This window comes from Scophthalmus maximus, chromosome 16 (assembly GCF_022379125.1).
Source record: "Scophthalmus maximus strain ysfricsl-2021 chromosome 16, ASM2237912v1, whole genome shotgun sequence".
NCBI lineage: Eukaryota > Metazoa > Chordata > Actinopteri > Pleuronectiformes > Scophthalmidae > Scophthalmus > Scophthalmus maximus.
This window is the reverse complement of record NC_061530.1, coordinates 16,259,429-16,283,038: the sequence shown is the minus strand read 5'-3', so window position 1 is coordinate 16,283,038 and position 23,610 is coordinate 16,259,429. Positions and strand designations below refer to the sequence as shown.

At 41.7% G+C, this 23,610-nt stretch overlaps 4 protein-coding genes across 5 annotated transcripts; 2 read left to right on the top strand and 2 right to left on the bottom strand.

Moving 5' to 3' along the window:
* LOC118287939 (cytochrome c oxidase subunit 7A-related protein, mitochondrial) lies at positions 1-4,519 on the top strand. Its single transcript, XM_035613593.1, has 3 exons — positions 1-179; positions 3,628-3,762; positions 4,166-4,519. Exons 1-3 carry the CDS (start codon positions 108-110, stop codon positions 4,307-4,309), a joined length of 351 nt encoding a protein of 116 aa, XP_035469486.1. The 5' UTR covers positions 1-107; the 3' UTR covers positions 4,310-4,519.
* Positions 4,520-11,003: 6,484 nt separating this feature from the next.
* On the bottom strand, positions 11,004-13,848 carry pigf (phosphatidylinositol glycan anchor biosynthesis, class F). Of its 2 annotated transcripts, XM_035613285.2 has the most exons (6): positions 13,453-13,848; positions 13,309-13,350; positions 12,703-12,794; positions 12,427-12,543; positions 12,196-12,304; positions 11,004-11,368 (listed from the first exon to the last, which is right to left on the bottom strand). In XM_035613285.2, exons 1-6 carry the CDS (start codon positions 13,678-13,680, stop codon positions 11,255-11,257), a joined length of 702 nt encoding a protein of 233 aa, XP_035469178.2. In that variant the 5' UTR covers positions 13,681-13,848; the 3' UTR covers positions 11,004-11,254. The 2 variants fall into 2 exon arrangements, with proteins under 2 accessions (XP_035469178.2, XP_035469179.1); XM_035613286.2 differs by lacking the exon at positions 13,309-13,350 and having other exon boundaries at positions 13,453-13,839.
* Positions 13,849-14,710: 862 nt separating this feature from the next.
* Positions 14,711-18,582, top strand: cript (cysteine-rich PDZ-binding protein). Its single transcript, XM_035613288.2, has 5 exons — positions 14,711-14,871; positions 15,069-15,134; positions 15,696-15,750; positions 15,957-16,060; positions 17,646-18,582. Exons 1-5 carry the CDS (start codon positions 14,856-14,858, stop codon positions 17,708-17,710), a joined length of 306 nt encoding a protein of 101 aa, XP_035469181.1. The 5' UTR covers positions 14,711-14,855; the 3' UTR covers positions 17,711-18,582.
* Positions 18,583-19,247: 665 nt separating this feature from the next.
* Positions 19,248-22,928, bottom strand: gch2 (GTP cyclohydrolase 2). Its single transcript, XM_035613287.2, has 6 exons — positions 22,322-22,928; positions 21,530-21,639; positions 21,313-21,368; positions 20,661-20,692; positions 20,444-20,528; positions 19,248-20,019 (listed from the first exon to the last, which is right to left on the bottom strand). The coding sequence occupies exons 1-6, from the start codon at positions 22,572-22,574 to the stop codon at positions 19,890-19,892; spliced, it is 666 nt and encodes a 221-aa protein (XP_035469180.1). The 5' UTR covers positions 22,575-22,928; the 3' UTR covers positions 19,248-19,889.
* Positions 22,929-23,610: the final 682 nt, after the last annotated feature.

The window sequence follows — 23,610 nt, the reverse complement described above, 5'->3', positions numbered from 1 at the left end:
TCCTACGTCACTTTCAGTCGCCGGACGCCGCAGGACGGACCCCTTCGACGGGTGGTTTCGCAGCAGCTAACCGCGGACGACACACTTCCCCGTCCTTCAGCAGTAAAATGTACTACAAGTTCAGCGGCATTACCCAAAAGCTGACGGGATCTGCCCCCACGGCCGCCTACAGCCCCCAGGTGAGAGCGGAAAGACGCGGGAACACGAGCCAATAAGCGCAAAGCGGTGACCTTCACGTCACCATGTTGGATTATTCTCGTTCCGTGCGCTGTCCGGCCTTTTTAAAATACACTTTCAGTGACGCAAAAGTCTTTAAAAAGCATTTAGATCTACTGTGTAGAGTCTTTATTACCAATCATTTCTGAAATGTTAACAGTTATTGACGATATTTTTGTGTTCTATTACACGATACACATGATCTATTTTTACATCAGCTACATCTTTAATAAAGTCCGCCATTTTATTATTCAAATATGTCATTTGAAGTCACGTGTAGTTTTTTACACAGCGATGTGGCGTTAAATTAAAAAAAAAGAAACACAGGCATCCAAGCTGTGGCCTCTGCCTGTTTCTCCCATCACTGTCTTATTACAGAAGCATCATTTTAACCTTCATCCCCAAAAGGTCATTTCTCCTTATCTGTGGACGTGATTTTCCCTTCACGTGAATTTTTACAGCCAATTTCGAAATTCAATGGCCTGTCAGAGCTTCGACCAGATGTGACCTTTATTATTTGCTCCTCTTGTCCTTTGTGTTGCGGACTCCTCGTTATTAAACTGCTCGCCCGCGTTGTTAAAATGGACTGTATTTATACGGCCCTTTTCTCGTCATATAGACCAATCAAAGCGCTTCACAGGAAAGTCACATTGACCCATACACACAGCGCTGCTATTCACCGCAGTGTTTTCCCCCTATCATTCATATGCTGCCGGATGAGCCGGCAGAGCCAATTTAGGGTCAAGTGTCGTGGCCAAGGACTGGCGGAAGCTGAAAATGAACTGCCAACCGTCAGGCTGATGGATGAACGACTCTACCTCCTGAGCCACAGCCGCCCTAAAAAAAGAAAAGAAAACTGAACCTCATGGAATTGTCCAAATGAGTTTATCAGCCAGCCCAACCTTGAGGTGCTGTGTATTCACACGGCTGCAACTAAGTTATTTACATGACTGAACTATCTGCTGATAATATTATCATAACATTCTACAATAGTATGTCAGAAATCACTGTGAAATATCCATCCCTGTTTCTCTGGGTCCAAGGTGGTGGCGTTAAAAGTTTTTGCAGTTCTAAGTTCTTCCCTTTTGTGGTACTTTATGCTTCCTCTTGTTCATGGCAAACAATTTAAAACTTGCTGATTAGATTAAATTACCCTGCAGTGAATAAATTAGCGAGTAAGGTATGTTCTGTAAGAAAGAAAGAAAAAAGACTCACTGAGATCAAGCCAGTAAGGTTACATGACGCAGTGTTTGTTCTTCATTAATATGCAGTTTATCACCAGTAAAGATGGGGGAAACCTGTTTAAAAATAGTGCAGGTGCCATATGGGTCGTTTAGTATAATCTCTTGTCGGCTGATAATAAAACAGCAACAGGTGGTGAGATAATGTGTTCTGCTTCAATTCAGTCCGTTTACTGCTCATAGGTGTTGGCAAAACATGTTCCATTGGGATTCAACCACCACACATCATGTGTGTTTTTAGTCTATATTGTCTACGATACTCAATTTTGTTTACCTTCCGCCCAGAGCCATATTAGACAACACCCAAATGTAAATAATACAATAGAGAATTTTTAAGGCCCTCAGAGATTTGGGATGCTGTAAAAATACCCCAAAAAATCACTTTTCTTTCCTTATCACTATCGTGACCCCGATGGAAAACTGCATGAGGTCGAGGAGGGATGTGTAGAATAATCTGTAAGGAGTTGGGAAAAGAGAACTGCGCTTGCGAAAAGAAAATCCCACTGCATAGAAAATATAAAAAAAGAACAATAGTTACGCAAGCTAAACTAGCCGAACTTTTAACACAGACCATGATTTCTCCATCGTGATCGGATTTGATTTACATGCGCTTGTTGTAAAATGAAAGATTTCCCCTTTTTTAAGTAATGAGCGCTCAACAGTGGCAGTGGGGTTGTTGTATCGTCCCTAGAAAACCAGTCTTCTGGCGTTCAGAGGCTGTTTACTTTCAAAACGAAGCTATCCTGTGATCGGGTGTCATGGTTGTTCACTCTGACCTCAACTTAAGATGTCAAATAGATCTCATTGCCCTTAAAAATGAAAAACACAGGTAGCCTGATGCCTTCTAGATGCAAGTGATTAATATCCAACCTTGAGTGCGATAGCCGCTGTGGTTACCCCCCTCCTTGGCCAGGCGCACATTTAATATGGTGCACTCTCAGCTAAGTCTTCTCTTAAATGACATGTCAATCTGCTGCTTTCTGTGCCCTCTGTGTTTTCATTTGTCAGATTTAATTTCGCTGCTCCCACTCAATCTGCCTCCACACACACTCTCGCAAGTTAATGGATCTCCTAGTAATTTTCAAAATGAGAGGTGGGTGAGAGGCTTCCTCGAAGTCTGAGAATATGAAGGAGGCGCATTGTACTTTATTAGGACCACAGTGTGCCTGAAAATTAGAACAGCAGTATGTAGTTTAGTGATAATTTCACCAGACTCGTGCATCTAAATATCAACATGTCACTACGTCTGAAAAACTTAAGACTTCTGGGTGGGAAATGATGACAAAATAGAAAAAAAATATATGTATAAAAATGTGTAGAAAGGTCTGGGTACATATATGACACCACGTTGAACTGCTACTCTAGTTGCTCATAGATAATCTAAACGGGCACTTAAACAGTCAGAGGCATAATTTTCAAGTCAATATAAACCGTGTGTTTGTGAAATCGCTTGTATTTATGCAGCAATGAGCTCAGGAGAGTTCCCACAGAATCTGAAAGGGCTTTAGTTTCACTAATGAACAACAGATCAATACAAAGAAACTTTTTAAAAGTCTTGTTTATTATCGTCAAAACATCCTCATGCATAGGAACTAAACCTGTTGTTGTCCAACCTCAATATTTGGACACAATTCAGAGAATATTTAGATCTTCACTGACTTTACCATCCTCATTATTTATTTCCATCATGCTTGTGCCAAATTAACATTAAGAATGTTTCCTAATCGCAACAGAGCATATACAGATGCACAGCCTCATTGGTAGACCCGTACACATACTCTGTACTCTCTCCAATTATTTGAGTACTTGAACTTGAATATTTGAAAGATTGAAAAATGCATACCCAATGGCAATTATCTTGACATGACATCCCAAAAGATCTGGCTCGGAGCCTTATTATTCTGAAACGGAGGCAGCGAAGTCTATCATGCTAGAGAAAATAAATCTAACTAAAACTTTTGAAATTGTGATACACATTTTAATTTTTTTTGACCAAATGGTAATGAATGATAATGAAATAAATGGTAATTAAAATTACCGCAGCCCTACATTTTTATTTATGATTTCTGTAATGTTGTAATTAATTTTTTTTTAACCCATGTATATTCTTGACTTTGAGAAGAGTTTTGCATCTTTTATTTGACCAGTTGTTTGTTTTTGTTTTGCACAGGGGCTGAGGCCAAGTGTGCCAGCAGAATCCCCAACCATGATATTTGCCACACCCACCAAGTTGGTGTCAGAGGCTGGGGCCACGGTGGAGTACATGGGAGCAAGCAAGATTAACGAGCTCCAGAAGCTTTTCCAGGTAATGAAAAACACTGACTGAATAAAGGTGTTTGTCTTTTTCTTTTTTTTATTCCACCTGACACAGTTGTTACAGTGAATGAGCTTTTGTTAATTCCTCAGAGAGAGAGGGGTGGTGGGGGTGGGGTTCAGGGTTTATATTATTCTGTTTCAAAGCCTTGACTGGTGTTCATTTCACACTGTCCTTAATGCCCTTCGATTTTATTATTTTAATATTGAGGTGGGAAATAAATATTTTAAAACCATCAAGGCTCATTCCGAAACTGGGTGAGACGCAATTTCAGAGTTCATGCTTGAAGACAACTTTAGCAGCTAAAAAAGAAAATGCAGGAGAATCTTAAATATTTCAAAAATGTTGAGGCCTATCTGAAAATACACTGTTCTCTCTCCCAACAACTTCCCAGGCGCCGGACGGTGTTCCCGTTCACCTGAAGCGCGGACTTCCCGACAGGCTCCTGTACCGCACCACCATGGCTCTCACGCTAGGAGGAACTCTGTATTGTCTGGTGGCTCTTTACATGGCAGCCCAGCCAAGAAATAACAAGTGACCAACACAAACACCAGGATTCTTTCTGGAACACCCTCCCGACACGTCTCGAACCCGACTTCCACATTCTCTGTCTGACCTCGCCATTGCCACCCTTTTGGGACTTGAGAATAACTTTAAAACATCACGCCAATGATGATGATTCTAATGTCTGTCTTCTTTGTAAAAACAAAACAAAAGTGTAATTTAATAAATTTAAGGGGTAAATGTTCGGAAGTCTTTTTTTTCTTTCTTTTTGTATGTTTTTATACAGTCTGTCTATGGAATACTGAAATAGAAGTCACTACAGTTGAGGTGCCAATCAACCAACACATGCACAGATCATGTATGATCTGTGGATGTGTTGTGTATAGGGTTGTTGGGACCTGCCACGTCTCCCTCGGTGGTTACGTATACCGAAATAGAAGCAAACACGTAAAGAAAGTTGTTTGCTTTTTTTATGCTCAGCTTTCAACAGGCAGCGATAAGCATGTGTGTGTGCGAGAGAGAAGGCATGATGGAGACACCCCGTCTGGAACATAGCTGCTGCTCACTTGGCATTAGTACTGTCTCATACAGTATTTATGTGTGGGCCCTGGTGTGATGTCAGATGCTCCTGGCCGAGTTCAGAGGGAGGAAGGCGGCAGCTCCAGACAGACATGCTGGCAGTCCCACGCCAAGCTGCTGAAACACTGATCATCTCTGGCTGGTTTGGTGTTGTGGTGTTTTTTTTCAGAGTGGGTTTAGATGGGCAACATAATACTTGGACAGGTAGAGTATATTTCAATGACTGATATTACGTGTTTAATCCTATAGACATGGTATATTAAGAGCCGTGTAACTGAAGGCAAAAGAAACCCTAGATGTGCAGTGCGGATGAGGCAGAGCATCCACAGAGAAGATACAGAAGTTTGCTGACTTGACTGCAAACCAAATGTTTGATATGAAGACTATATGAAAGAAAACTCTTTTAATGTCTCCAGCAAGAGCTGTCCAAAAATCATACTTATATAAATAAGTGTTGGTTGAGGCAGACAACGATGGGTTAGTTTGAGTGTTTATTGACAACTTTTTTGTCATAATGATGTTAAGACTGACAGAAATACTAGACCGTCCGCAACACTGGGATGCGGTTTTCTTGGGGGGGGAAAGAGTCGACTCAATGTACGGAACAAAGGAACTGCGTCACCAATTGCGTAACCAAAACGAGGAAGAGAATAGCGTTCTCCCGGTATCCACCCCTAGTTATGGAAATGCAGGTCTAGTTGCATTGTTGGTATCGTAGGTTGCTATGTTTTGACAATGAAGAGGAACGTGAAATCAAGAAGATGATTTCTCGACAACACTTAGCTATCGCTATAAACACCCTTGAGTTAAATAGCTTTCATTAACTGCACTGTGGCTGTAGGGAAAAAAAGGTTTATTTTAATGAATTGACATCCATAAAAGAGTTTTATTTAATAAAATGTGGCACCCTAATTTATTAGTGTGACTCAGCACTGGACGTCCCTCTGTCATTGCATCAATTTTTCATACCCAGAGCAAAACCTCACGATGGATAATCAATCGTAGCACTGATTAAAAGGGAGGAAGACGGAACTAGGCGTGTAATCTTGGCAAATGAAGACTAAAATGCACACGCTATTGAACTGTACTGTATCTTCAAACAGCGAGACACCTTTCTCTCCAAACCGAACACATTTCACAAACCAATTAAACCTGTTTTCCCCCCTGATGTTTTGTCAGCCAATGTCATCGATTGTTGCCCTGGAAACACAGTCGAATGATCGGGGGGCTAACTTATTGTTAATTAAGGGCTTTATCTGTGAGTATAACTGGCACTGCGAGAGTAAACCTAAGTCAGCCTAACACGCTGGTTTCCAGCCATTCTTGGCTTATGGCGATTCAAAAGAAAGCGGCGTTTACTTGTAGCCCTTGTGTCACAGGTCGTGTATGTTTACGAATTGCAAACATGTCACTTTAAAACAAGGGTGATGTCTCAATCTCGCTGGGGACCTTTATTATATCTTCTCTTCTGTCCTGTTTCTCCGGCCAACGCAGCATGGAATTCATTTGCAGCTGATGAAAAGAGCCAATCTGGGCTCCGGACGAACCCAAGTTTCCACCCACTTGTAGCCAAAATTGGAAAAGAATTTCCAGAAAATCAGCTAAACTAAAAGCAAATTACTTCCTGCTTCCGTCCACTGCTCTTATGTATTTGATGGGAACAGTTAGTTATATTACTTATTTCAACAAATTGAGATGAACAGCTGATGTTTATTTCTCACTCCGGTTGCATTCAACCACTACATAAGGAGAGTGCGCAACTACTCTGATATTGTTTTGAATGATGTTTCTATTTTTTAACTGATGTAAATACATTTATATTATAAGTAAATATGAAGAAATCAAATGTAAAATTAAGAAAAACATCATAAGATATCATCATTTAACACTTTGCATCAGGAATATGTGGCCGTGGTTTCCTTGCGACCTTCAAACCAACGAGGAAGAGGGTTAGGCACAGAACAACGCCAGCACTGAAATGTCATGAAATTACCATAAAATTGTATGTCCATGTTTCAAAAAGCAATTTGTGATGAAAAGATTTCAGGGCCATTTACGGAAAAGCATATTCCTAGTGTTGTTTTTCCTTTGAAAGGTACAGATTTTGGACTCACAGGCAAACCAGTGATCCGACATTTCTGAGAAACCATCCTCTGCAAAGCCAAGCGATTAAGTGGGAATTTAAATTTCTTTTACATCTGACAGGGATGAATTCCCTGCTCAGTCTCAGTCTTTTTCAGTGCCTTTTCGCAAATTCTTCAGTCACTGGCCTGCCACCGTGGCTTTTCTTCTAAAAAAAAAACAATCATTGAGTGCACACATTAAATTATCAAGAGAGATACCTAATGTCTTGTTTTAATATTAAACACTTTTCATCCAGGAATCCTTCAGCGTCACCTCAATTTCACCCCTCTGTCTGCCTCATCCCTCATGCACCACAGCATCCCACTTGAGCACCGCTCGGTAACAATGGATCCTTTCGTTATCGTTCTTGTGCCTGACAGGAGAGATGCGAGGAACTCGGCCATAGCTCAGTAGCGCAGCACTCCCAACCGGTAATGAAGCACACACCTTGGGGAGAGCGTGAGCACAGGAAACCGGGGCAAAGGGAGAGAGACAAAACACAGGAAGCAAGTGAGGTGTGAGGAGGGGGAGGGGGGCGGGAGTGTGAGATGGTTATATATGTAAGATGGGTGTGACTTATTGGAGGGGAACTGAAAATTGAATCCCCTTTTTTTACAAGAAGGAATCCCTTCCTTTGAAGAAAACACGTTTCCATCATGTACAAAAAACACACCTGTCCATCCTGTCATACTATCTCCCCACTCGAAATAAATTGATAATTGTAAAACCAATAATTTGGAAATTAAACTCTCTCTCATTATGATGTTAAAAGCGATCGCTTAGTGGGATGGTGATAGAAATGACATTCCGCACTTATATTGGTCCCATAAGCTTTTCTTTCACTATTTTGTTCTCTTGGCCACTGGGACACGGCTTTCATGAAAAAATGGCGACTTAGTTCACAAAAGAACTGCATTAACCATTGCATAACCAAAACAAGGAAGAGAATAGTGTTCTCCTGGTATCTATCCCCCAATAATACTACTGGTCACCTTTGTTTTCAGCTTTGGACAGTAGCCAGGCTGCTGGCAATGATTTAGCCATTATACTAACGCTGCCGGGAGTTAAGGCTATAGGAGCCAGAAAACACAAGTAGAAGCTTCAGTGTACAAACTTCTTTCTTCTTCTCCAAAGTGGTGTTGACAACTTCCCCGGGAGCTCTGAGGAGAAATACCTGCGTCCTTACCGGGTGTCTTGCGACCGCAGTGTCTTTACGTCAGCAACCAAATAGTAATACCACCTGGAACCACTAGGGGCACGAAAAGTTGTCTGTTGCCGCTTTAATCTGGTAATAATCTGACAAATTATGTGTTTAACTGTAGGAAAATTGCACAATCCTCGTGGTGAGTCTTTACTCCAGGCTTACCACTTTAACTAGTTGTACACTTAGATTCTAATATTTGACTTTAATTCAAAGCTGCTGCATTAATGGCCACCATATGGAGAAAAAGCAGGGTTTGAGAAGATCGCTGTTGCATCATTTACATATCATCCATACATTGGAAAAGTACAAATTCATTGTGAACAGTTCGTCTACAGTTTGTGTTCAGTCCGCAACTTGTTTTTCTGCTTAGATAGCCATGACAATTGGACAGAGAATGATTCAGACTGGAAGACAGTTTTTGGGGAAAAGATAACAGGATTGAGAAAAATTCATTTTGGGGCATATTTTTATTTCATAGATCGGGGATGAGGTGGAGGCACACTTATGACATTGATTTCTTCCCGGGAGCTATTCTCTTGTTCTGTATTGTTTCCTTTGACTTTTTCTATTTCATTTCTAATAAAGCCACTTTAGTTTTCCTTCCTTCTTGTTCCAATAGTTTGGCAGAAGTTTGTGTTTCTCATTGCTGTATGCTATATTACAAATTTACAATGAGGGCACCAGATGAAAAATGAATTCCTTTGGTGTCAGTTTCTTTGCCAGGCAAAAATAAATCTGATATCCACACTGCTTTTTCACTGTGGTTTGTTTTCCACCAAGTCCTGAGTTAAGTATACCTCGCTCTTCAGTTTGTGTCCGGCCTTCTTCACTTGCAAGCGTTGTCATTCTGCAGCTTGTGCTGAGGTGGTAGTGTACTCAAAGTGTAATCAAAATGGGCTTGCTGAAAACAAATGTGTACTGCAGCTGCGAACAGAGTTAATAAGAGTTGCGAGACTGGACCGTATATTAAATTAGCACGCTGTCAAAACAAAACGATCTGAAAGAAGCCAAAGAGCTGTATAGAAATTGGGATGTTAATTCTCTAAACACTTCACACTGCCCTGACAATGGGTGACGCCATCAACCGCAGAGAGCAGGGGGGGCGCTTCCTAATTAAGTGTACTTCTTCTGTATGTTTTTTCCCTCCTCGTAAGGAACAATGCAAAGACGTAACAGCTCTGCAAATAGCAAACTAACGGCTGTTACAACCACATCGCTGGAAAGGCTGGAGGGCGGTGAGAGAGACGTGGTGCGGGGAGTGACAAATCACCTCGGCTTACAATGCCCCTGCCACAAAAGCACAGCCTGAGAACAAATAATGAATAAATAAAGCTCTCTGAGATTGAATGAGGGGGGGGGGGGGGGGGGGGGGGGGCATTTTGTGAGGCAGTAGCTTTTAGGGTGTGTGTGTGTGTGTGTGTGTGTGTAAAAATAATGTCGCTGTGATTGTCTCGCAGATTGAACGACCACAAGTGGAACGGAGCGCACGAACACAGCAGCTCCATCCGAATCTCTGTCCACAAAGTGGATCGATTACCCACATGAAAACACAATCAAGGGACAGAAAGAGACACCTGACAATCACCAGGTGTGACATGTACTGTACGACTCAACTTGGCTTTTACTAAAAATACACACTCACACACGCTACAGAGGGGCCAGACGCGAAATCAGGGTGTGATTTGGCACCGATCGGGGCGAAATCATCTCACAGATCTCACCTATTGCCCCTCCGAGGGGGCACTTGTCACCACTTACTCTGCCCTCCACGTCTAATGACAGAACCGTGATAGAAAATGGAAGGAGAAAAAAAGGTGTGGAGAGCAAAGGGAGGGAACAGCGTGAGGTCAGATTGAATTTCATCAGAGAGACGGTGGCGCAGATTGAGGCATGAAAGGGTGTGCTGATTGGTGTTGGAAGTCAAGGCTACTTAAAGGGCTCTGAAATTCTATTTTTACCTATATAAGTTTTTTTCTAAACCACTTTTTCTCCTCTAAACTCTTTTTCCTTCAGGCTACATTTCTCAGCCTCTCCTTTGCAACACCCTTATGTAAGAGTTCAAGGACCGGGCGAAAGGCTGGCCCGGCCCCTGGCTGTGTGATGAAACTGTCTGGCAACCCAAGTGGTATTAAACAGTAAATTTCACGACCGCAAAAAATGACATTTCAATTTCCCTTGGACATAATTATTGAACACATCGCTGTATTATCTCACAAATGTCTACGTCGTCCACCAAAAGGGACATCACTCATTTCAGGATGCGATGCACCGGAGAAAAAAATAGCAAGTTTCATTGTGGTTACTGGGATAAGACGGGACGTGGGCGGCATGAAAGGGGGAAAATTAATGTTCCCAAAAATAAAGTGAATCAATATGGCTGCCTGAGGACGCGCAAAGGTGGAATGAGAACGAGAGCAGGGGGAGAGGGAGGAGGGAGTTGAATGGGAGTTGGAGCGAGATTAATGGCTGTTAAAAAAGGAACAGCATTCAAATGTAGTCAGCTTCAGGTGCAAAACGGTGTGTGTGTGTGTGTGTGTGTGTGTGTGTGTGTGTGTGTGTCTGACAGGTTGGAAGTGCACTTTGCAGTTTAAACTTTGTTCATGACTACTTCAATAAACGATCACACTACAATGAAACAGATTACTTTGTATTACTTTGCAAATGAGAGTGAGGTTCAACTTCCTTTCTTTTGTGCCACACACACACACACACACACACGGCGATCCACCACTACCACCTACAGGTTTAAACACAAAACAAATCACTGATACTGAGGATATTCCTGTAACACTTTCATCACAAATTCCATTTGAACCGTGCACACCGTTGCAGAAGTAATATTTTATTCATCTTCAGCGGCATATTCGGCCGCCAAGCATACAAATGAATCACGTCCCGTGTTGCTATAAAATCATCTTCCCCCACAGGCTGCAAACAGAGTGAATTGCTCCCAATAAATAATCAGTAAAAAGTTTGAGGAATTCAGCAGGAACAAATGAAAAATACACTCCCGGTCACATTTGGAAAAAAAAAAAAACGCGCACAGGCAAACAAACCAGTGTGTCTGTACTATCACTTGCACTTGTACGTGAGCTGTTTGCGATGATAGTGGATCCATGCGGGAGCAGCAACGAGCCCAGTCAGGAAGCCAATGGTGGCGCCGAGACTGCAGGAAACGGGCCAAACCTGCAAGAGGCAGAGGATGAGTGAGTCTGATCGTTCATGTCCATGAAAAGTGACAGATGAAGAGGAGCTAGACCCACAAGCTCACATCTCAACTCTCAACTCCTCTTCACATAATGTAAAGATGAACATCTGGAGGAAAAATACAGCTTCGTTGTCATTCAGAAGTATGCTCCAATTATCAAATAAGTCTACCTCTTATTTGCATTCTCCTCCGGTCATTTTTCAGAGAACTCCCCCTACAATTATAATTTCAACCTTTCGCTTTTTCTCATCAAAAATTGGATTCAATATTGTTCAATTATGAATGTTTTTTTTGTTGACAGGAGAAAACTGTGGAGGAACCGTGCTCTTTATATGCTAGAGGCAAAACATGAGTACAGTCGAGATTTACAGAAAAACAATACAACTATTATTGTTTTATTCATTTTGTGCATTTGTTGTTGTTTTAAAATGATAGTAGTGGATTCTTCTCTGTCAGATTGTTTTATTCCAATGATTTTTTTCTCATATTATTAGTTTATTCTTGAAATCTCTGTCCCCCAAGAGGAGCATATTATATGATATATTTTGTTTTGCTGATTCATGACAGCAGGATTCGAGGCTCTGAAGTGTGAAATTCTTCTTTTTTTAAACTCTTATGACACATTTTTGTGAATTAAAATGCCAACGAAACAGAGCAGAACAAGTTGTTCCAACTCTGCTAATTGTAAAATCTGACGTATAAGATTTTTTAGCGAAAAAAAAAAAAACCAACCTGTTTTAGGACAAGATTATAAAATATTCTTGCATGACAAGGACAAATATCGCATGGTCAACATTTTGTCTACCTGCCACGGCCTGTCCCAGTCCAGAGGTATAGGGAAGGCTCCCACCCAGGCTCCTACCACCGTGCAGACGACTGTGATCTGTAGACAGGTGTCCCAAACGGACATAGCTCTGGAGATGGACACAGAACAAAGCAGGTCAGTTACATTAAATTCGGATAAACTCAATCAAACATATGACAGGGAGAGGGACCATGGAGCAGGGAGAAGAGAAAAATATGATTTGGAGCTCACCCGTGTCGGCTGAAAACTCGTATCCAGGCCTGGACATTGGGCCCGAGGACGCAGAGACACCTTAACGTAGTTAGAGAGGTCAGCAGCACGGCGAGAGAGAACGTCTCCAAGGCGGATCTGGAACAACGCACAGAATTAGAGGATCATGGCGCCAATTTCTTATTCTAAGCTGTACATCATTCTCTCTCTCTCTCTCTCTCTCTCTTTCTTTCGCTCTCATAACTAAACATATAATACTAGGTTCAGTATAGTGTCAGAGCATCGCCGTATACTCACTCGATCAGTGGTGCGCCATAAAGAACCACCACCGTGTGAAAGAACAGGCACGACAGGAAGAAGTACACACAGGAACGAAACAACCTCGACAGCTGCAAAGAGAAAGAGGTGAACAGTTACAGAGTAAAAAAAAACTTTCTGCACTTCCTATTAGATAATCTAGTCTTAGTTGGATGAAAGTAGCTGGATATTCATGCAGGTTGAATGGTTAAAAAAATGAAAAAGGTAAATTTACTGCCACTCATTTCTACATAAATAAAGTGAAAAGACATTTGGCACAATCTGTAATTCAAAATTAAACATTGATCAGGTCTATCTAAAGCATTTACACAACAGTTTAATATTCTATGCTCAAAATATCTCTTTTTCTCACATAGGTCTCAGAAATGTGAAGAAATAAAATGAACACTGCTTTTCTTGGAATAAGATTGAACATCTTGGGGTTCTGGTCACGTTGGGATCCAGTATAATGCGATGGGCATCTTATCTGGCACAGTTATCCAATGTTTTAGTAGAGCACATTATTATTATGTATATTTGACCACAGCCTATAGTCCGAACTTTGACAGATTTGACTCTTGAATCTAAATGAAGTTGAAAACAAACTCTTGATCTTAATTGGTGTGGTTGTTGGAATCGTGCACTCAGCTGTTACAGAGGCGAATATGAATGAAAACAAAGCAAGGAGGTTAATACGTATATATTGATCTAATATGTGATACCACCACGGTGAACGCAGCTGTCAGTCACCTTGTATCCCAGCGTGTGCTTCTTGGTGGGCCGCGTGATGCCGAGCAGCCAGAAGACGGCGACACTGACCGCGGCCACCGCGCCGGACACCGAGTAGAGCCACAGCAGGTGAGTCCCGCACACGGAGAAGCCCCGCACGACCGCGCCAGGCAGGACGGTGGCCATGAACACCGCGGCGGCGATGATGGCGTGAGCGGACGCCATGGCTTTGATTTCATGGTCCCACATGACGACGGCAGCTTCACCCAACTACGAAGAAACTAATAGGAAACTCCCCCCCCCCCCAAAAAAAAATGCAACCGTCCTAGACGTTAGTGTCGCGGCGGATCCGAGGAGTAGGTTAAATGCATGGGGGTTACACGGTTTATCTTCCGTCAACACGGAACTACAATGACTTCCGCTTAGACTTCACAATAAGAGTTTTGAATTATTTCCATTTTAGTAATTTGATTGTAATCCATTAAAATAAATAAGTAAATACATATATTTTTTATCACAGTCCAAGACATAAAAGCTATTTCATTTTCTTTCACATAATACCAAGAAAACTTGCAAATCATCACAAAAAACTTTTGTTGTGAGGACTTTTTTTTTCTTGACATATTTACAAATATTAAACATGACCTAATTTATCAACAGATAATCCTATTCAACCGTATTCTATCAAAAATAGTTGTCAGTTATTTTGGTTGATTGGTTAACTAATTGATTGTTATATGTATCATAGTATTTTACAATTTCTAAATTTGTAAGGTATACACTTTTTCACGTTACCTTTTTTTATGCCGTCCAATAATCAGTGGATATTTGTAACAATATTTGTTATGTGCAGCAGTGTATTAAATTTAATCTATTTATATTCAGCTTTATGTTCAATTTCTAATGTATGCATGCTATGGAATTATACTCACCTTTCCTAAATCACAAGTGATTTATTGTTTTGTCTGTGTAGAAACTGATGTAATTCGGTGTATATCACTTCATTTCTTCCCAGGTGTCTATTGAAAAAGATGGCTTGATTTAAATTTTAATATCCTGACTAAATAAAAGCTTTAGAATCCAGAAGTCATGTAATCGAAAGATAAGAGTATGTAACCTTCAGAGTACTTTTATTTTGAAGAGAGAAAATACTAGTCTGCAGCCAACAGGAAACAATCCTTAAACCAATCACAGAAGGCAAGTGACGTCTTACCGGGACCCACTGTGACGGACAGTACAGTCAGCCAATGATGTTTGCTATTGTCGAGTCTTTGACCAATCAAACCGCTGCGATTGTGAGCGAGAGGAAAAAAACGACCGGAAGTTTACAAACATCCACCACGCAATCTAACGTTTAGCTAACACTTTTGTCTTATTTTGATCGACCGTCAGTAAACTTCTGTTACCACGAGCCAAGAGAAACGATGGTTTGTGAAAAGTGTACGTATGACACCGTTCAGATTCTTCCTACCTTAAAGTTGAATCTAATGTTTGCTGTTTGCGAAGGCTGCGTGCTCTTCGAGAGCTAACGCTATGCGACTGCTAACATCCTCATATTGGTTTGTAAACACCATTTTTCATGGCTCTAAGAAGTTTGTGATTCTCCCTGATAACGTCGTGTTACTTTATTGTTTCAGGCGAGAAGAAGCTTGGTAAGGTCATCACCCCTGACACCTGGAAGGATGGAGCGCGGAATACAACAGGTAAACTTTAACATTTCTTTGATTGAAGTGACAAGCACCTGAATCTGTCAGATACATGAAGAACCTTTCATAACATGATCAAAGTCAAGTGAAGTACAAGTTCCTCAGATTTGTACCTAATACCAGTATTTGATAATATAATATCACTGTATAATATAATGGAGAATACAGATTGCAGAAATCTATTTTCCAAGGCCAATTTGTACATTTCCATAAGAACTATGTGTTTTACTCTTAAAAACCTAAAGTTTATTGCTCTACCTCTTTTTATTGATGAGGTATGCGTTTCTTTAATTAGTGAAAAGTAATTTCATACATGCTGCTTATTCTTTTTCACACCCAGTTTGTACACCCAGTTACAAAAACAAACTGATCATAAATCATAAAAAAAACTTGTCATATTTCCTAAATAAGTCTCACTTTATTTTATAATTTGGGTGTTGACATTCTTTCTTTCTTACTATTTTGAATGTCTTATTTTCTTTTAATTTTGATTTACTATGATGTCATGTTAGTTAGATGGGGATGTTTAATGGACTTCTTTCTGCTTCCTTCAATTAGAGAGTGGCGGGCGTAGGCTTAATGAAAACAAGATGCTGACGTCAAAGAAGGCCAGGTGAGTCTTCGATAAAGATCGACTGTAAGATCAAAGGATTATTGTGTGTTACTAATCGTTTTGTTAATGGGGGAAAAATATCACTGTCAATGTTTTTTAATGTAGTGAATCTCATTGCTGCAAATTAGCATTTTAGAATGTTAGAAAAACGTAGAGAAGCATTGGTGAATCGCAAGTGATGGATCTGCAACTCATCTCCCTGTCAGGTTCGACCCTTACAGCAAGACCGGCTTCGCCACCTGCAGGATCTGCAAGAGCTCAGTTCATCAGTCTGGATCACACTACTGCCAGGGCTGTGCATACAAGAAAGGTAGGAGCTCTCACTCACCCCGGACTCCTTATTGAGCTGAAATCCTTATGAGTATGAGTGTTGCACCAGGGTGTCTACCCTTAAATTTTTCCTTTTGAGTTTAATGTCGAAGATGGAGAGGTAAACCTCAGTATCATGCTTGTAGGAAAATTAAAAAATGGCCAAGGCTACTGGAGCAGAGAAGAGCTTCCCACAATTTCTTCATTGAAAATACCAGGTTAGAATCTGTAAAATATTTGTGTCATCCCCTGTGGCTAGTTCACTAGATGCCCGCTTGAGGCTGGCTCCAAAAGCGAGTAAATCCTCATAGAGCCCCATGTTAAAATGCCCAACTTTATTTTTTTTATTACAGTTTGAAATTCTGCATAATTAGGGGCGTGGTCTATTTGATTGACAGCCAGGGCTCGCTCGCTCGGCGTTCGCCTAAAAAAAACAAACAACGAATCTATAAATCCACTAATACTCACCACATATACCTACTCGTAAATTATATTTGCATTAACTTATTAGAATTAAAATATAGTGATGAAAACTACAACCATTATACATTATAAAAAAAAAATGGAGGCATTTTTAAGATAGTGCAGTATAATTTTAGTAACATAAATCATATTTTCATGTCTTTTCTACCACTTGTAACGTTGGCTGAGACAACCGACTGTTACCACTCCCAAACCGTGTGCAGCATCAGGGCCACGGCGCCGGTAAGCACCCGAGCCCGCGAGCGCCGGCTAGCATCGGAAGGTAGCATTTAGCCTAGCTTCTGAGCGTAGCTCCTTAGCCTCAACTAACAGGGCAGCTTCGCGGTAGGTGGGTGTGATTCAGCGACCGGTCTGCATTTGACTCATCCACTCTCCACCTCTTTGTCCATATTTGGATTAGCCGGGTAAGGGAGGAGTCGTGCCCTGCCATCACGGCGACGGCTGAGCCGCTATAGAACCACCCACTTTGGGCTTCAAAACCGGCCTGCAGAAACCAATGGATGACGTCACGGACGCTACGTCCATGTTTATAAACAGTCTATGTTCACACACCTCCTTCTGATAAATATCCTGATATCCAGTTAACTAGAAAACACGAATTACATCACTTCTTACTATCAATTTAAAGAAACTTTTAACTGTTGGTTTTGTTTGTTTTTTGGAATGCAACTTAAATTCATCAGGTGGGACAAATGAAAGCTAACCCATGTGAACGCTTATGTTCATTTGTGTCTGCTGGAAATTACAAACATGTTAATGTATCACATTTATAAGCTGATGACCAGATGATAAGCTTATGTCAGTGTTGTGTTCACAGCTTGTTTCCACTGCCCCCAAGTGACCAAAAAACGATACTACGGGTTAAGAAACGTTAAAAGGGACTACACTAAATAACTCAAGCAAGTTTCAATAATATAATGATTTATATCAATGTCGTGAAGAAATTAACAGAAACAAGTGGCTGCCCAGAAAGAAAATAACAGCACAGAACTCTACAACTGTAGCATACATGTGGCATCGCTCTGCAAACTTTACTTCAAAACTGGAAGAGCAGCACCTACTCATGTTTTATGAATTTTTCTTTTCTCTCTATTTGTCTCCAGGGATCTGTGCAATGTGTGGAAAGAAGGTGTTGGACACCAAGAATTACAAACAGACATCTGTGTGACAGCGCGACGACGAGATAACAATTCTACAAGTGAAGAACAGACGTGAGGATGAGACAGAGGTTGTACATATGTCATCTTTTGGTGGTTTTCCATAAATCCCCATCATGGGCGGCTGTAACTTTCCTGTTAATCTCCCTGCCTCAGTGAAATATTTGAAGGTGGCTTTTTCCTCTTATTATGGAATAATTCATTATGCTGCTGGAACTAATACAGTGGCCATACACAGGGTAATCTCCAAATACACCACCAGTTATCATGTGTTTCTTGAGCCCAGGCTTCTTCTTTTTTTGTTGTTGTATATTGTAAATTGAATTCTTTGACTTGGATTCTTAGCTTTTTTTTAAATTATTCATTTCTCATGTAATATATTTTGCCTTTTTGAATGAATTAAAGAATCCTGTAGGATGATATCATTTAAAGGGTATAATTTTAGCCGCTTACGCACAAAACCTACCCATATTTGTCCTGTATGCCTGTCATAATTGGTTTACCCCTGACATAATCCTGTTTAGTAACTGCTTGCTGCACTGTCAGGTGCCCCCCCAGCCCCTCCCTTCCCTTCCACATGCCGTCAGAGGTTACAGTTGACAGGCCGGTCTGATGACAGTCTCCTGGTTTGACATTTAAAGGCCTCGCTCGCCCTCGGGCCTTTTCAACCACGTGTCCAACCTTGTTTTTTTTCGTTTTTTTTGTAATGTTATATTGATTTATGCTGCTGTTTCACAGCACAAAACGGCATCAGGCTTCAGCTAATTTGCAGGCAATGTGCTGCTGGTGATGTTTGAATGTCGTAAATGTAAATGAGTCTGAACTTTAAGCCGCTTTAAAAGAGTAGAACAAATAAAAATACACTTAAAAGTGACTAAACTAATACTGAAAGTGGATGTTCTAGTTCACCGCTCCTGTTGTTTCATGCTGTGGTGCATTCAGGGACATTAGTACATTTATTTAAGGTAATACCTTTTACACCGCTAACTTAGAGTCCTCACTGTTCCATGTCATATAGATGATGTCTGACACTGATGCAAAATTATGTCGAGGATCAACCTATTAACTGTGTCCCAATTCCATACTCCATACTACATACCACTGTACTACATTATACATGTTGTATACACTGTTGGTATTAAGCAGCTGATATATAAGATAATCTGTGTACTTAACCAATTTGCACAAACTGGAAGTTGTGTTCTGTGGAATACCACCACTGGTATACTCCGCAAAGAGCAAAGCTATTTTTTCTTTTCTTTTTGTTGTCGTTGTTTTCCAAGATTTGGTCTCATCAGATCCACTATTTAGCTTTGTGTAGTTTAATCGGTTGGTCCGCCTCTTCAGTCCAGACTGGAATAGCTCAACAACAGTTTTATGGGTGGTAATATTTTGTACAAACAAGTTATGCTCCCTTCAGGAAAAGTTTTGTCAACTAATTATGTCCAGTGGTTTGGTTTATGAATAAATACCAGCACATATAATGACATTCCCATCAGCCTCGGCTGGACTGACATACCATACACAAAGGAAGCTTGACAACTTGTATAATGTTTCCATGTTTTATTCAAGCAAAGAATTTTCAAAATACTTGTTACAGTGATCACTAAGAAAAGCAAACATCTACTCGGTGCATAAGTTATTCTACTCTTTGGACTACGGATATAATGATTCAGCGTGTGTCTTTAAAAATCTCATATATTACAAAGGCTTCATAAATGTATATGCAGAATGGACACAGCGAGGTAAATAATTAAAATCGGTTGATTTTAAATACAATAACAAAGCAAGGAAGGGTATCTCTTCGCAAAAGCACCAATGAAATTCCCATCAGGAAATTTTTAAAAAGAAAAGTATTGTGACATTACAACATTGCACTCATACTTTATAAAAACAATATTGCCATGTAGGACTGTAAAATATCTAAGGCACAATGACTGTGAGGCCTACTTTCACTATTTCATTCACAGTGATTTCAAATTATGTATTTCAGCGGCTGGACCTGGAATCTTTCAGGCTTTAGTGTGTAGACAGGCGAGATCTAGACTTGGCTCGGTTCCTTCTATTGGTTTGGCCCGTGTTACTCCGGAGGGGCTGTCCAGGGGCTGCTGTGTAATCAGTGGTGTGTGTGTGTGTGTGTGAGTGTGTGTGTGAGTGTGTGAGTGAGTGAGTGAGTGAGTGAGACGTTTGTTAGGAGTGCTGTGAAAGAGTCAGGAACTCCTCCCGGGTTTTGGGGTCCTCGAGGTAAACTCCCAGCATGGTGCTCGTCAGTGTACGGCTGTTCATCTTCTGGACGCCACGCATTACCATACACATGTGCCTGCAAAAACCACACACACACACGATGGCTCAAAAATGTGCAGCTGTAAAGACTGTTAGGGTCTCGGGAGTGATGATGGACTGTGCAAAACAAAATCCGTGCTCCGTAGCGAGATTACGGGAGATTACGGAACTCTTGTTGAACAGGAGCTACTTGGCTCATTACAAGATTGTGCCAAAATATAGTGCTATATATGCTAAAACATACGTAATTAACAAAACAGGGCAAGAGTCATAAAGTTCGTGAACACGCTCAGTACTGTTCATTATAGGTTGATAGGCTTTGTTTGAGCAAAATTGTCTTTTGTAAAATGAAGATGGCTCTAATTGTCTCACCTAAGACTTTTGAAATTTTTGCCTGCGATGTTTAGGGCAGCTTTACATTCTATAATCATGATAATAACGCTGCGCGTGCATGTACTTACGTTGCTTCAATAACCACAGCTACGCCTTTTGGCTGCAGGGCCTCGGAGATTCCCACGGCGATCTGCTTGGTCAAGCGCTCTTGAACTGAAAGAGACAAAATAAGTGGATTTATATAAACGCGACGATGATTATGATGCCAGATTGCATTGAAAATGTACAGGGAGAAAGGAGCTATTATCACAACCAATGATGCACGATTTTCTTCCCGCTGCTTACCCTGAAGCCTCCGACTGAAAATCTCCACAATTCTGCAGAAAACCAAAGCAAAAGAAGAATCAATTACAGATCAGGTGTAATAATGATTAAACTTTTGATAAACACTGGCATCAGTCACTGACCCCTCAGGCCAGCCGACTGTACGAACCCTTCAACTGTGAATGATTCACCCTAACTGAATTCACTGTGACTCTTGTTACTGTTGTTCTGGGTTTGTATATTCAGAGAGCTGCGATATTTTTAGGGGAGGGCACAGAAGGAGACAGACAGGCTGTGATAATAACTGGTTGATTCCCACAGGTCCGAAGGGATTTTCTCATGGCTCGAGAGAGAGGAGAGAGTTTAGACTTCTGTTTGTGTGTGTGTGTGTGTGTGTGTGTGTGTGTGTGTGTGTGTGTGTGTGTGTGTGTGTGTGTGTGTGTGTGTGTGTGTGTGTGTGTGTGTGTGTGAGTGAGTGTGTTCGGTGAGGGGACTAGATTATGGCCAGTGGGCTTAGACTATAAGCCAGTGGTCTTAGACAATGCACTGAGATAACAGAAGAATGCGGCCACTCGGCACTAACACCAGAGACATACAGCCAGTGAGTGAGTGAGTGAGTGTGTGTGTGTGTGTGTGTGTGTGTGTGTGTGTGTGTGAGAGAGAACTGTGTTACCTTGCCAGCTTGCTCAGTCCCACCACTTTTTTGTTGGGGATATAGCCAATGTGAACCTGGAGGTACATGAAAGCAGAAGTTACACACTAAAGAGATGGTACGTCATCACCATCATCATCATCGCCACCACCATCATCATCATCATCATCATCAACAGCAGCAGCAGCAGCAGGTCAGTTATTATGCATTGTCCTAAATATCCTACACACAAACGTACCTTTCCAAAAAAGGGCACCAGGTGATGCTCACACAGTGAAAACATTTCTATGTCCTTCACAATCACCATCTCGTCATGGTCCTCATCAAATATGGCGTTATTTAAGATGTCTGGGGGGAGAACAGAGGGACAGATGTAGACTTTTAGAAATATCAGAATTAATAAGAAATCTGGTCTTAAATGAAGGTCAGATTGGTAAATTTGCAAAAATGCAAGTTTGTTGAAAGAATGAAAAGTTTCCCTTTTCAATACATGAATATTATCCTGATATGAGATTTACTTGCTGGCTATAACATCTTTATGAACTCAAGTGATGGCTGGAGCTAACAATTGCTAAACTTGTTTTTCAAAAAATACTGGAAAAACATTTCTCATCCATATTCCAAGACGACTTCAAGTGTCTGCTTTTGTCCAACCAACGGTCCAAAACCCCCCAAAATGACATATTGAATTTACAACCTTATGTTCTACATGGACAAATGTTGGTTACAGATTGCAGTGGCTGCCATCTGATCTGCCTCACCAACTAATGGATTAATCAACTAGTTGTTTTCAGCACTAAAACTCGTGACAAATAATCTATCAGATTTAAGAATCTAATTATAGACGGTGGCTCTGTGAAGCAACAAGCGGCGCACAAGCACCCGACTGAACAATTGCGCTTGGGTGGACAAGTTTGGCCTGACTCCCGAGTCGCTCGTGTGCACACTTTCGTCCACGAAGGTGTGCACAGCCTACACCGCGCATTTTCTCAATTGGGCCGAGAGGACCACATTAGCAACCATCACTCACCGTCGATGGTCTCGTGGTAGCCCTTGGTGAGGAACTGCATGGCCTTGGCGGCGCGCAGCGGCGTGCGCAGCAGCCCCTGCCGGTCCGTGTCCTCGCCGAGCTCCCGCAGGATGCTGGTGTAGGCCGCCTCCAGCGCGGGTAAGTGGGACTTGTCCTCGGAGTCCTTGCGGGACGTCTCGTGCTTGCAGTGCACGGCGGACGACTTGCGGCGCTCCACGGCGTCGATGACATCTCCGTTGCAGTGGCCGTTCATGTCTGGGCGCTCTGTTGGTCGCGGTGGGGCTCGTTTAAACACCTCGGGAGGATGAGAGGAGTGGATGAGTGAGGTCCAAGAGGTCCAGTCGTCGCCCTGCAGGTCTGTGAGGCTGTGATCCTGTCCGCCGGTTCTCCGCGGGCTTATAAAGCCCCGAAACCCGCAGCCGCATGCGCATCCGTCTCCCCGTGCGCAAGGTGCCACCTACGTCAAAACGCGCCCGTTTCGTCAGCGGAGTTGAATGTCACCACAGAGCACTCCCTCCCCAAATCAGGCAGACCGTGCAACCAATTTTCCCCGCTTCCCTCTCATCTCTCATCCATTAGTTCTGATTTACTTTTAGTAGAAACTGGACAGACGAGCTCTCTCACAGAGCTCGGCGGGCTCATGACTTCACGTGGAGCGCCAGCGAGTTTCCGTTCAGTCAGGCCCATTATAGGCCTGTGACCGTTGCTTTAATTGAATTTGCTGCAGGAATCCAGTGTTGCATCCCTCGAAAAACAATAGTAAGTGGAAGAAAAAACACATAAGGTGGCACTACTGGAAAGTCAGAGAACAGACACTCGCACTGAGGAGAGGATGTCTCCAGTAGGTGTGTGTGTGTGTCTGAAAATGAACTTCTCTTCTTTTGAAGAACACAAAACCTATATGTATGACAGTGGAAATTGAACGATAACAATAATGATACAGACATAATTATGGTGCATATATATCTGATATATGAGCAATATCCCCAGAAAATAATCTGTTAATATAATGACATCTACTCAAAATCCCCTGCCACACACACACTTCAAGCACTGGTCATGAGTTGTACTGCATCTGTAAAATTTGTGAGCCCGTTCCAAAAGCAGCCATGAAACAACGTCCACCGTGCTTCACAGATGACCTTGTGCTGCATTTCTCCACTCTCTGATCTCTCAACTTTGGCAGAGGTTAATCACGGTCGTCTTTTGCAAATTCCATTGTGACTCTCTGTCAGACAAATTGACCTTGTTGTGCCATGTAGACCCACTCCCCACTCCTATAAACAGAG

What these genes read in the sequence shown, in the direction of transcription:
- cript (XM_035613288.2), top strand. An exon ending in TGGAGCGCGGAATACAACAG is followed by an intron (nt 15,135 to 15,695) that starts GTAAACTTTAAC and finishes TCCTTCAATTAG; the next exon opens with AGAGTGGCGGGCGTAGGCTT. An exon ending in CTGACGTCAAAGAAGGCCAG is followed by an intron (nt 15,751 to 15,956) that starts GTGAGTCTTCGA and finishes TCTCCCTGTCAG; the next exon opens with GTTCGACCCTTACAGCAAGA.
- pigf (XM_035613285.2), bottom strand. Translation starts at nt 13,680, where the DNA reads ATGTGGGACCATGAAATCAAAGCCATGGCGTCCGCTCACGCCATCATC. An exon ending in CACACCAATTAAGATCAAGA is followed by an intron (nt 12,795 to 13,308) that starts GTTTGTTTTCAA and finishes TTCTCTTTGCAG; the next exon opens with CTGTCGAGGTTGTTTCGTTC. An exon ending in ACTGGGACAGGCCGTGGCAG is followed by an intron (nt 11,369 to 12,195) that starts GTAGACAAAATG and finishes TGCCTCTTGCAG; the next exon opens with GTTTGGCCCGTTTCCTGCAG.
- gch2 (XM_035613287.2), bottom strand. Translation starts at nt 22,574, where the DNA reads ATGAACGGCCACTGCAACGGAGATGTCATCGACGCCGTGGAGCGCCGC. An exon ending in CTACCACGAGACCATCGACG is followed by an intron (nt 21,640 to 22,321) that starts GTGAGTGATGGT and finishes TTCTCCCCCCAG; the next exon opens with ACATCTTAAATAACGCCATA. An exon ending in TGGTGCCCTTTTTTGGAAAG is followed by an intron (nt 21,369 to 21,529) that starts GTACGTTTGTGT and finishes ATGTACCTCCAG; the next exon opens with GTTCACATTGGCTATATCCC.
- LOC118287939 (XM_035613593.1), top strand. Translation starts at nt 108, where the DNA reads ATGTACTACAAGTTCAGCGGCATTACCCAAAAGCTGACGGGATCTGCC. An exon ending in CGGCCGCCTACAGCCCCCAG is followed by an intron (nt 180 to 3,627) that starts GTGAGAGCGGAA and finishes TGTTTTGCACAG; the next exon opens with GGGCTGAGGCCAAGTGTGCC. An exon ending in AGCTCCAGAAGCTTTTCCAG is followed by an intron (nt 3,763 to 4,165) that starts GTAATGAAAAAC and finishes ACAACTTCCCAG; the next exon opens with GCGCCGGACGGTGTTCCCGT.